This window comes from Octopus bimaculoides, chromosome 4 (genome assembly GCF_001194135.2).
Source record: "Octopus bimaculoides isolate UCB-OBI-ISO-001 chromosome 4, ASM119413v2, whole genome shotgun sequence".
In the NCBI taxonomy this organism is placed as follows: domain Eukaryota; kingdom Metazoa; phylum Mollusca; class Cephalopoda; order Octopoda; family Octopodidae; genus Octopus; species Octopus bimaculoides.
This window is the reverse complement of record NC_068984.1, coordinates 44,662,138-44,674,616: the sequence shown is the minus strand read 5'-3', so window position 1 is coordinate 44,674,616 and position 12,479 is coordinate 44,662,138. Positions and strand designations below refer to the sequence as shown.

The 12,479-nt window shown below is 36.3% G+C and overlaps 1 protein-coding gene across 1 annotated transcript in view; it reads right to left on the bottom strand.

Moving 5' to 3' along the window:
* Window positions 1-1,371: 1,371 nt before the first annotated feature.
* The window catches only part of LOC106884506 (two pore channel protein 2), a 48,401-nt gene continuing 37,293 nt past the window's right edge, over window positions 1,372-12,479 (bottom strand). The window contains exons 18-19 of the mRNA XM_014935926.2: window positions 8,119-8,288; window positions 1,372-3,898 (exon numbers count right to left, since the gene is read on the bottom strand). Coding sequence (XP_014791412.1) covers window positions 3,804-3,898; window positions 8,119-8,288 — 265 coding nt within the window. The 3' untranslated portion in view covers window positions 1,372-3,803. The remainder of the gene's footprint in view (window positions 3,899-8,118; window positions 8,289-12,479) is intronic.

Here is a 12,479-nt window from a genome sequence, read left to right as displayed (position 1 = left end):
GAGTTCAAATTCCGCCGAGGTCGACTTTGCCTTTCATCCTTTCGGAGTCGATAAATTAAGTACCAGTTACGCACTGGGATAGATATAATCGAATTAATCCGTTTGTCTGTCCTTGTTTGTCCCCTCTGTGTGTAGCCCCTTATGGGCAGTAAAGAAATAAAAAAACGTTAGCACGCCGGGTGAAATGCTTAGTGGTATTTCGTCTGTTTTTACTTTCTAAGTTCAAATTCCGCTGAGGTCGACAAATTAAGTACCTGTTGCGTACTGGATCGATCTAATCGACTAGCTCCCTCCCCAAAATATTTCGGACCTTGTACCTTGAGTAGAAAAGATTATATTTTTTAACCGTTTTTTCTTTTTTTTTTTTTTCAATATGCTGTAAGTCCAAAGGTGGCGAGTTGGCAGAATCGTTAGGCAAAATGCTTAGCAGCATGTCTTCTGTCTTTACGTTCTGAGTTCAAATACCCCTGAAGCCAACTTTGCCTTTCATCTTTTCGGAGTCGGTAAAATAAATGCACTGGGGTAGATGTAATCAACTTACCCCTCCCCTGGAATCGCTGGTCTTGTGTCCTAAAATCGCATTCTACGGAAAGAACATCTTTGAAAACTATATTCATTTTTTATACACTTATCACCTCTTCTATTCTGTGAGTTATCTATTTTTTTATAGTTAAATCAAGTTGTAAAGCAATTTTAATTCAGGAGTGAAATCAAAGATATAAACTATTTCTAAAATTATTCTACCTTGTTTGTATACTTGGTCTTTATTTTTATGACATTGAAGAAAATGCATGTAACTGGACTTGAAGCCACAGTTCCAGTAAACAAAGTACTGCAACTACTACAGTGGTTCCCAAATTCTTTCGGGCTGCCGCCCCTTTGACACTCGAGCCACGTTCCTAGCGCTCCCCTCACTACCACCACCACCACAAAAGTAGACCATTTTCTGCAGCAAATCCAAAACAACAGTATTTCACAAATAAGACTTTACCTAATTATTGGGTGGGGTACATCCATCGCCCTCTTTTGGCCACCCTATTATTACCCAACTTTTCTTGGTCTTTCCGTCGCCCATAGAGAGGCAGTGCCGTCCACTTTGGGAACACTATGCTGTAAAATTATAAAAAGAAAGAGAGAGGAGTGAGGGAGAGATTAAATGTTTGTCTTATGAATAACAAAAATAGTAATAAGAGATAATGTATTCGTTCCATAGTTAAGGTGTTACACGTGTAAACCGGGGCAAAATATAAATAAAATAATACAATTTGGTGATGATTTTTTATCATGAATAATACAATGTTGTTTCACAATGTGAATGATGCAGAATGCGGACTCGAAGACACACACTTCTCAAATAATTTGATATGCAAGAAGTGTTTTATATTTTATTGTTTCAATTACGAAATATTTTGTTCGTCAATGAAATGGTATAGATACAGTCAAGAACTTCGAAGTTACTTTTGGAGAATTAGGTTTAGAGTGTGTAGAATTGTATAGATTTCGGAGATATTTTTAATGTGAATAGATGTGGAAAGGCTGTGCTTTTATTTATTCAGTTATACTGTCTCACAAAGACGTATCGTTGACAGAATTTGTTCAAAAATGTTGTAGTATGAGCGTCTATGTAACGGCCTCGAGAATTCTCGTTAATCATGCAGCACCCTAGTTATTTACAAATATATCTATTCAAAGATTGGCTAACTGAATCAGTGAGAAATAAACATCTTGTCTTTAGTTGAATACTGTACCAGAGTCAATTTGAAAACTTGAGAACTCTTCCGCTTGTTAATGCTTACTGAGAGCTTGTAAGATTCAGAAAAATTCAGCTGAAAACTGAGAAGCAAATTATCAGTCAGATAATTGACGAATTCATTTCCGCATACACAGGTTCAGATTACCGGGATATGGCCATACTGGAATGCCATGTATAAAATTATTTCATTAAACCAAAGTATATTTATACGTTTAGATAGCTGGATTATTCTGAAGAAAGACCAAGTACAGGAAGAGCAGGCAAAAATATAATCACGCATGGAAAAGAATAGCCGAGGAGACAACATTAGACAATGCCTATGTATTACATACCAGGACACTATCAGTATAGCATTATGCTTGCACCTACGTTTGTACCAATGAAGCAGGCATAAACGGCATGGTTAAGAAGTTCGCTTTGCATTTTCGTGGTTCTTGGTTAGATCGCACCACGCGGCATCTTTAAAAACCATCTTCTCTAATACCATCGGATAGATCCAAGACTTATGAGAACGAAACTATGGAATTAGACGGTAAACTTAATCCATTGCCTATTTTAATATCATCACCTGATCCTCAGGTGCTTTTAGTGAATGGCAAACAGTCATACCAGGTTTCACCTGAGGAAAATATGATCATCTTAATTATTTCAAAGAAACAGAATGAGATTCCAATGTCATTGGAGGAAGCGTCTCTTGATATTCTCATTAACTACCGAGTAATTGTGGTGAAGCAGGTCTTAATTTTATTTATTTATTTTTACATATAATTATAAGTCATGGACTGTGTTGCCACGTACAACAGAAATACACCAGACATGGCGTTTGTCTTTCACCCCTTTCTCCATTACTCACGAAAGCTCTGTAAAAGTGGGAGATACTGATTTCCTTTTTGTTAAGCCATAGAAAATTATGATGTCTACATCAGTGAACGGTATCGCGAAATGCCGCGTTGGAGGCCCGACATTCCTAGTTCTTTTACAGAGCTTAGGAAAACTGAAGGTACGCTGCAATAAGTGTGTGAATCTGAGAGGGAAATATGTTGAATAAAATTACAATTAACTGATCCTCTTGTATTTTGTTTTACCCAAAGCCAGGAATTTTTCAGCACCCCACCTCGTATGTAATGTATGTATATATATAGAATTATAAATACCATATCTAATATGTTACTGAATATCAATTTATCCTGTCGTTAAGAACTTGGAATGTGAAAAAAATGACACCATATTGTTTAACATAATGTCTGAAGCAATACTGTTCCTGTCAACAAATACATTTATGAAATGTCCAGCCTTGAATGCTTATTTTGTCTTTGTTTGAAATAAATAAAATATTTAGTTTTTCTTTCCTAATGTGTCATGTTTAATCAATTAATTGACGCTTTTTAGCCCCAGGTTGATCGGTTCAGATCGAGGTGACCAGTGATAAACGACGTTGTTATTGTTTAATTATAGGTCAGTTCCGATCAACCAGGTCTATTATCAAAGACGTTCGAGCCATGAGCATTCCATTTATTTTTGTTGGTATATCTAAGACTACATTAACTAATGTATCTTTTTTTTTTTTCCAAAACGATTACTGTGATTTCAAGGAGAGACTGCTGTTATATTTACCGGGTAAACGACCCTTGTGGTTAGCTATCAAACACCCAAGCATGATTCACTCCTTAAGAGAACTAAAGCTATGTGGTCTCTCACAATTTAAATAATTCTAAACAAAGGGAAGATACGAACACACAACCCCCTAAAACATTAACAACATTCGTCAATAACTTCTGGTGCCCGTAGCGGCCACTTTTAAACCAGTCTCATAGTTGAGAGGACAAGCCTAGAGAGACTCGTCATCTGGTATATAATTAACCAACGAACAAGCGAACGTTTGAATAGTTCAATGTGGTCGAACATTTGGATAGTAAGCGATTTTGGTGAATTATCCAAGAAAGGAAAACAATAACAAAAAAAGTGAAATTCTGATTATGGTTTCTAGATCATGTTGGCAGAGGACGTAATTTTTGGCGTTAGCTGATTAGTTGGCTACGGAAGACTGATGTCACATTACGGAATCCAGAGTCAATTTTCTGCCGGTTGATTCATTAATCTCTTCTTCAAACATTTGCTGTAGAATGATTCGCATACTTTTACGGCCTGTATAAATGTGGTGGAAAGAAACAGAAAGAATGGATCAGTGAATGAAGAGATAAATAAACGAATAAGATATATAAATATATTATATACATATATATACATATATATATACATAGGCGCAAGTGTGGCTTGTGAGTGGAATTGGTAAACAGACAGAATCCTATTGTGTGTGTGTGTGTGTGTGTGTGTGTGTGTGTGTGTGTGTGTGTGTGTGTGTGACTTTTTCACCACCGCTTGACAAATGGTGTTGGTGTGTTTGCGTTCCCGTAACTTAGCGGTTCGGTAGAAGAACCGACAGAATAAGTACCTGGCTTTAAAAAAATAAGCAGATGAGTCAATTTGTTCGACTAAAAACTTATCAAGATGGTGCTCCAGCTTGATCACAATTTAATGACTGAAACAAGTAAAAGATAAAACATATATAACTATGCCTATCGCCGGTCCCTACGGCGATTATTGTTATTAATTGCACTTTTCGCCACGTGGTGTAAGTTGCAATTAATTAATTAAATATATATATAATCACTATAAATAATCTTGACAGAAAGGTTAATAAGTTGTCATTGTTCTGCCAAAGATCAGATTCACTCATCAACTGCGTTCTATTTTTAATTTTGTTTCTGATTTGTCTCCCCCTGTCTTCTATTAACAAAATTAATAAAGTAATGAATTTTTTTTTTCTTATTTCCAACTCGACTATGGGTGTAAATTTAATTAACATTTCTTCGTTCATTGCATTAAATATATTAGCACTGACATAATTAATATATGTTAATATACTACACCATATGATATGTGGTGAGAAGTGTATTTAGTTTCATTAACGCTTGTCAAATAACCACTATTAAATATCTTTGTTGTTGTTGGCACTCCGTCGCTTACGACGTCAAGGGTTCCATTTGATCCGATCAACGGAACAGCCTGCTCGTGAAATTAACATGCAAGTGACTGAGCACTCCACAGACACGTGTACCCGTAACGTAGTTCTCGGGGATAATCAGCGTGACACAGAGTGTGACAGGGCTGACCCTTTGAATTACAGGCACAACAGAAACAGGAAGTAAGAGTGAGAGAAAGTTGTGGTGAAAGAGTACAGCAGGGTTCGCCAACATCCCCTGCCGGAGTCTCGTGGAGCTTTAGGTGTTTTCGCTCAATAACACTCACAACGCCCGGTCTGGGAATCGAAACCGCGAGTCCGCTGCCCTAACCAGTGGGCCATTGCGCCTCCACTAAATATCTTTATACGGCTTTAAACCAAACACTAACACTCAACAGTGTAGGACATTTTGCACGGTATTCTGACGATTCTGCGTCTGAAAAAGTTGAAGATTTTTCTACTGTAGAACTTACAGAAATAGTTTAAAGCTATTAACTTTATCTAAACATACTAATATGTCCATTCCCAACATAAAGCAAATCTTCGCACATAACCAATTACCGGTGATTGCCTGCACATTCAGCCCCGCAAAAGTGATAGTAACTGCTGTAAACAACCATTTCCATCACTACCTTAAATCTCTGCTCCCTCGGTGATCACCGGGGTTTCCGCTGAGCTTGAACTCTCGAAGACTTTTCTTTACCTTATTCACCAGTTGTCTTACAGTATTGTCTATTTCAGGAAAAGCGATGTTGTTGATTTGTCATCGGCAAAACCTTATATCGTGTCTGGCATGTAAAACCTCGAAGCCATGCTGCTCGGTTTGGTTATATTCTATCTCTTGTCTCAGAAATGAATTTTCTATTAGACTCTTCCATCACTGTCTACTGAATGGGAAACTTTCCGACTTTGCAGACAACTTTGGCGCACCAAGTTTCCATTATCTCATCTTGATTCTGCATATTAACACCTTGCTCTCACTTTTTACAACACATGTATCTATACACAATATACCTCTATAACCTTTCACATACAAACGTTATACGCAACCAAAACACTTTTGTCTCCTTAAACACAGACCATGAGCAGAGGCTTCGAAAACGCCCTAAGAAACAGTCTTGTGCTACAAGACACTCTGCACATAGCGTATATGCCGTCAAAAATATTAGAAACGCATTAACCCATTACCTACCAGTAATCTCATATGAGATCACTTAAAAATTACAGATTTCGTAATTATCTGTCAATAATTACACATATCTAACCTTTTTGCTATATCTACTAGGTATATTTCTCTGATATTCAAATGAGGTTTGCTAATTTTTTACTCAATATCTCGCTTATTTCTATTTAAAATGTTATTTTGATCATTCCAGCGTGTTTCTAAGGTTGTTTTATGCTAGAAATCAAAGTTTCATTAAAAAAATTCCAGTTAATAAAATTATGGGAGGTAATGGGTTAAGGTGGACAGCTAAGTCAGGATCACTGTTAATATGTATAGAAATATTACAGTGTCTCTCAAATTTTACAAAGTTCAATGAATTCAGAAGGCTGTTTTCATTGATACGTGTATTAGACAACTCACTGTAACACACACAATACAACAATCACTACCGTTTATAATATAGATTTGATGTTTTCTGTAATTCGGAGTTATTTCACGATACCAACTAAAGTCGGCGCTGCTTGAAGACATCGAATTTATAACATTCCCAGCACTATCTCAAACACCAATCAGTTTTGATCAGCTGCTAATCCTCAACGAAGATCAAGTAAGAACTGTGTTTGAATATGCTCACATATCTGTAACTGTGCGTGTTCCTGTTACACGCATGAACATCAGGGAACGCTTTTAAGAAACAGTCAAAGACTGATTGACAAATGCTTACTAAAGATTACGAAGAATAGATCGCAAGCACATTCTCTCCCTACCCTTCAAACAAAAGCCTCTGCTCCTCTGAATTAGAGAGACAAGTTCACATGATAGATCTGTGTCTTTTCTTCCTATCACATCACTATACTGTGTCTCATCACACAGATATCTTAAATACTGAGCTCAATTTTTTCTTTGAACCAACAACTCTTTGAAATTTAGTCTCTAGATATTTTTTTTGTTTTGTATCTGAAGACAGCTGCCTGTATTTCTGCACAACTGGATATCATCCAGACCAGTTTAGTAAAAACATACAAAGGTTGTGGTCACTGCTCATTCTACTTTGAATGACTTAAAAAGTTGTTTTCTTCTTAATATTGCAAAAGCTTAATGTTTATCTATTCACCATCAGGTGTTAAACATACGAACGGTTGAAACCAAGGAACTTTATTTCACACATGCTCTTAACATTCTTAACCACTATATCACAAACTACTTGAGCATATATACATATATTTAGCACCTAATAGCGAATGATTACTAAACTGTTCAAAACGTATTTTACGAAAACAAAACCATAACATTTATCAGCAACTGCCGTCCAAACACACACCAGAAAAAAAAAAAATAAATACTTCCTTAACTACAAATAATAACTAAAAATTAGGACACAAAGGCCTCTTTATACTATTGTTATTATTCGACTTCAAAACACATGCCAGCGATCTTCATCTTAAATGTAGACCCCCGTCGATTTCGTTTATACTGAAAATTTGGCTTTTCGAATGCCCTTTGCACCCCACCCTACCACATTCAGATAGGCCATCGCCCATTTCCCCTACCATCCGCTCATCACTTTTAATTCTAAAAAGGAAAACTAACATGTACTAAAAATCCTCGCAAAATAACGTATAACAACTGTTCCCATTTCATTGTTCATGTCAGTCTTGTTTGATCTCTTCCTACTCTAATCTCAGATCGACTGTAATTTTCTCTCTCTCTCAGTTAACCACCCGAACACACACAAACTTTTTCTATCCGACAGGGAACCAGAATGAAATACAGCTGGTTTGGATAATAATAACAAAAAAAAAAACGCCGCCCTTCCGCTAAACTTTGCCAAATTATGGAATGGTACCCCTATCTGTACAGATCACAACAGAAACTCTGTGAAATCAAAATAACAAAGGCGGAAATAGAAGAGAAAAAAAATTAACTAGTAATAAAATTTACTAATAATAAAAGTAAAAAGAAGAAAAACAAGAGGAGAAATTGAAATATAATTAGGAAGGATTAGAAATAGGAAATGATGGGGGAACAGAAACTAAAAAAGTCATATACCAAGTACATATCCGAAAGAAAGGAAAGCAGAGGAACGAAAGAAAGAAAGAAAGGAAAAGGAAGCGGAAAAGAGAGAAACAACAAAAGGAAAAGATAGGAAAGACAAACCAAAAGTTGAGCATTTCTTACCATGCTTCTTTAAATGAAATCGAAATCCTTTCTGTAGTGAAACATCTTCAATGCTGTTTGTGTCTGAACCTGTATCCGTGTTGTCAGATGCAGCGCCTTGTTCCTCCTTATCTGCAAAGCCTTCTTTATCTGGACTTTTCGAAAGTTTTGTTTTCTTCGAAGGTTGATATCTGTAAAGAGACGTTGTTTCAATTTACTCTGAAAGTTTCTTAAAAGAATTTTTTTTGTTTTTAATAAAAATACGGTGCTTTGACCTAGATGCTGGGCTGCCGAAGGAAACTTTTACAAGATGAAACAAGATTGCTTCTCCCATCTACACCAAGAAGAAAAAAAATTCAAAAGGCGTTATAAAGTGTTTTTTTTCTGCTTTTTTCTTTTTTTTTTAGGCAGCGGCCCATCAGATATTCATGGGTCCCTTGCTTTTGCTTGGTGACAGGTAATAAAGTCACAGTAATAAAGGCACAATTTTGGCTATGAAAAAAAGTCACAATTAATTTATGGTGGCCGGTAATAAAGTCACTGGGAAAAAAGTCACAATTTATGGGATCCGGACAACCCTCACCCCACCCCCGGACAAAACTCCTGTGACTTTTTTTACCTGAATTCCCCTGCTTAGCTCTCCGAGTTCCGAATATACCGACAGAACTGTCAGTACGTTAGTCTCTGCCAGTACGTTAGTCTCTCTCAGTACGTTAGTCTCTGCCAGTACGTTAATCGGTGGTCAACACACTTACCTCACCAGCCTAATCTATTTTATGTTAGGAAATCAGTGTTATAGGAGAGTACACAGCGGACGCACTGCGAAGTGAGATAATTCTTTCGTAAGTATCTAAACTTACCAAATTTAATACATACCACAGAGAGGCTCGGGCTCCGTTGGGTCGACTTGCTCTCTACATACTCACGAAAATAACGTTTCACTTGCGCCATACGATCCAAAAGGTTATGAAATAGTTCTATTCCTAGTCCGACAACCTACTCATTTCGCCTTTATAAACATCACATTGTATATTTTAAAATAACTTCGTGATTAAATTTACCTACTCTAAAACACTAGTGGCCTTGTAAGTGGTATACAATGACAGTGATCTATTTCTCATGTGGTTAGTGTTTCATAAGAATGTACCGTCGCAGGTGCGGCACAAACGTTTATTTACTTTCAATAAATAACACCAAAGTATGATTTTTAAACGATCGTGTACTATATTAGTTCAGTTGACATCAAGTGGCTAAGTTATTCTAACAATGTAATCTAAAGAAAACTGATGAGAGTGGAAGAATAGATTTTAGACAAAGCTGGGACAACGAAACGGTTTCAGTCTTCGGTTGAATCTATTTTACCTCATGAAAGTTCAATTTTAGACAGAGCATAAATGTTGCAAATATTTCATCTCATCTCGCTTAAAATATCAGAACCGTTTACTAAGCTACTTTTTTAAGTTGCTTTTGTTCAGCATCGACATCGCGACGAAGACTTGCTCATCAAATCTGTTGTCTGTGCTGCATTCCTAGCAATAATAATATTGCCTTTCATCGCATTAATAATAGTCTTAAAAAATTAAAGTTCCTTCCCGAATCATATATACTCATAGGGACCGTTTCCCGGTTTCCATAGCGTATATATTTCCCACCTGGACGGGGCACCGGTCCGTCGCAGAATTACCCATTTTCACTAGCTGAGTGGACTGAAGCAACGTGAAATGGAGTGTTTTACTTAAGAATATAAACGCGTCGCTCGGTCCAGGAATCGAAACCACAATCTTACTATCATGAATCCAACACTCTAACCACTAAGCCACGCACCTTCATTTAATAATAACCATTTTAGGGAGAGAGTAAGTCGATTACATTGACACCAAGACTTGGCTGGCACTTTATTTTATCGATCCTAAAATGATTTGAAAAGCTAAGTCGATCACGGCAAGATTTGAGCTCAGAATGTAAAGAGCAGGAAGAAACGCCTCCAGGAAATTTGTCCGGCTCCGATGCCATAACGTTTGAAAATATCGCGAGTCAAATGTAAAGGTCACCTCAGTTAGCCAGTTACCCAAATCACTATATCTCTAAAGAGAAACAAAGCTAGGTTTTATTTAATTCTAAATAGAACTTTACTATGTTGTACAACCTAAGAATCTAACTGGATAGTTACTGATTCTGCATTACAATACATGTAATCAAAGATCAAGGTTCTTGATTTATTTGGACAACTGTTCAAAGTTCAATGTTTCCGATTTGTTGCCTTGACTCAGAGTCACATGATATTTACGAAACAAATGGAAAAATTGTAAATCTATGGTTTAATTTTCAATCTGTACATTTGGTACGAGTCAAAATGGTGAATTGAAACATTGATCTTTTTGTCTGCTTTGGACAATTTTACAATGTTATTACCGTATTTGCCGGTGCATAAGATGCTCTCTCGCATTAGATAAACCCTTGCGTTTTTGTGGAAAAAAAAAAAAAATTAATGTTTTATCATACACTTAGTATTCCATCAAAAATACGATCGTATTAGACGCATGGCAATTTTTTATTACATTTAAGAATTTAAAAAAGCGCATCTTATATGCCGGTATTTACGGGAGATCTTATTCTTTCTTAAACATTAATCCGGAAAAATACATACTTTCTGGTTTGAAGTGAATTCAAAGGTTTTAAATAGTAATTACAAAAATTATTTTATGGCCATACGTAAGATAATTTGGCTTCTGGGAAATATCAAATAAAAAAACTGTCATATTATTTTAAATTCTTAATGGTTTCCCAATTTATATTAAACATCGTTTAACTGCAATTAAGTAATTCATTCATATATTTTGTGCTATCGTCTAACAAAAAAAAAAAACTATTCATATCGCTGCTCTTATGCAAAATTGTACTAAGTCCAAAATGTTGGTTTTTTTCAGAAAACGATAAAATAGTTTCACCATTCCATAGCAAAACCGTTGTACTACACTTTGACAATTTTTGATATCTTGGCATCTGAAGCAGCTGAGGATACGATAGTTTGACCGAAAGAACCAGCTATTGTTAGCAAAGATAAATATTGAAAAAAATGCATTTGGCCAAATTTAGACATACGACAGTTTAACATAATAGCAACGGTATATGGTTCCGACACGTGGTCATTGAATTAATAGATATCCAATCGACCTCCACACAAACGTAATCTTGCATTTTTTATGAACTAATTAGATAGTAAAAAATATGAAATGTATTAAGCATTTAGTATTTTATTGTGTTGAGTATTGTAGACCAGAAGTTTATTACGATTTATGACATACAACATTCTCCAATAAGGAGATGATAATCTTGTCTCTCTCAACAGTGGAAAGGTCCAATCACTACTCCTATCAAGGAAATAACCTTGTACATTAACCTCTCTAGTAGGAACAACACGCAACTAAAACAAATGTTAGGTCTCACTAATTCTAAGATTTTTTCTGGTAACCCTCAAAATGCTCTCCAAAGACAACCTTTTCTCTTCAAGGCCAGAAAATACAGTAGTCCTGCTCAAATGTTACACAACCGAGACCGAATCCAAAGATCATTCAAATGATTGGCAACTACTCTCTCAGTAAGGTGCAACCTTTCGTATTTAGGCACAAATCCTCATTCTGTCTATTCTATTGTAACTAGATGGCGAACTGGTTTCATATCACCTACACCCAAGTCAGCTCATCTTTCTTCATCTCATCAGCCTTCTGAAATTCTCATCCCATAGCGTTTTTCTTGCAAACATCGGCTTACTTGAGTGAGTTCAATATAAACTTTATCAATCTCAGCAATTTTGGAGGACTTGTGAAAGCTATGAGAACGTTCCTACCTCTTGAATACGCCATGTACGATGGACTCTCCCGTCCAAAACAACATATGAATATTCAGCATTTACCGAACAACCTGCACAAATGATTTGTTTAGATTGATGAAATGTATATGATGTACGTTATCTCACTCCCTCCAGCAAATCGACATTGCCTGAAAAGGTGCACGGAGTACCATATGTCAGAAGTGTTTTGCCCTAGAATACAACGCATCACCTGCTCTAGGAATTGAAACCACGATCTCGCAAGTGCAGCACCCTAACCACCAAGTATGCGTCCTCACGCCATTTTATATATATATATATATATATATATATATGAGAATGTGTGTGTGTGTCTGTCTGTCTGTTTGTCTCCCTAAAACTCGAGAACTACGCAACCAATTTCATTCAAATTTTACACATGCCTTACTTAGGGTTCCAGTTGTGTTTTAGTCAAAAAAATTATTAACTTCTTGCAGAGTTCGAGCACACGGCAACATAATATCTCCTCCACTATTTAAGTATTACGTGTCAAAAGTGAAACAAAAACACTCAT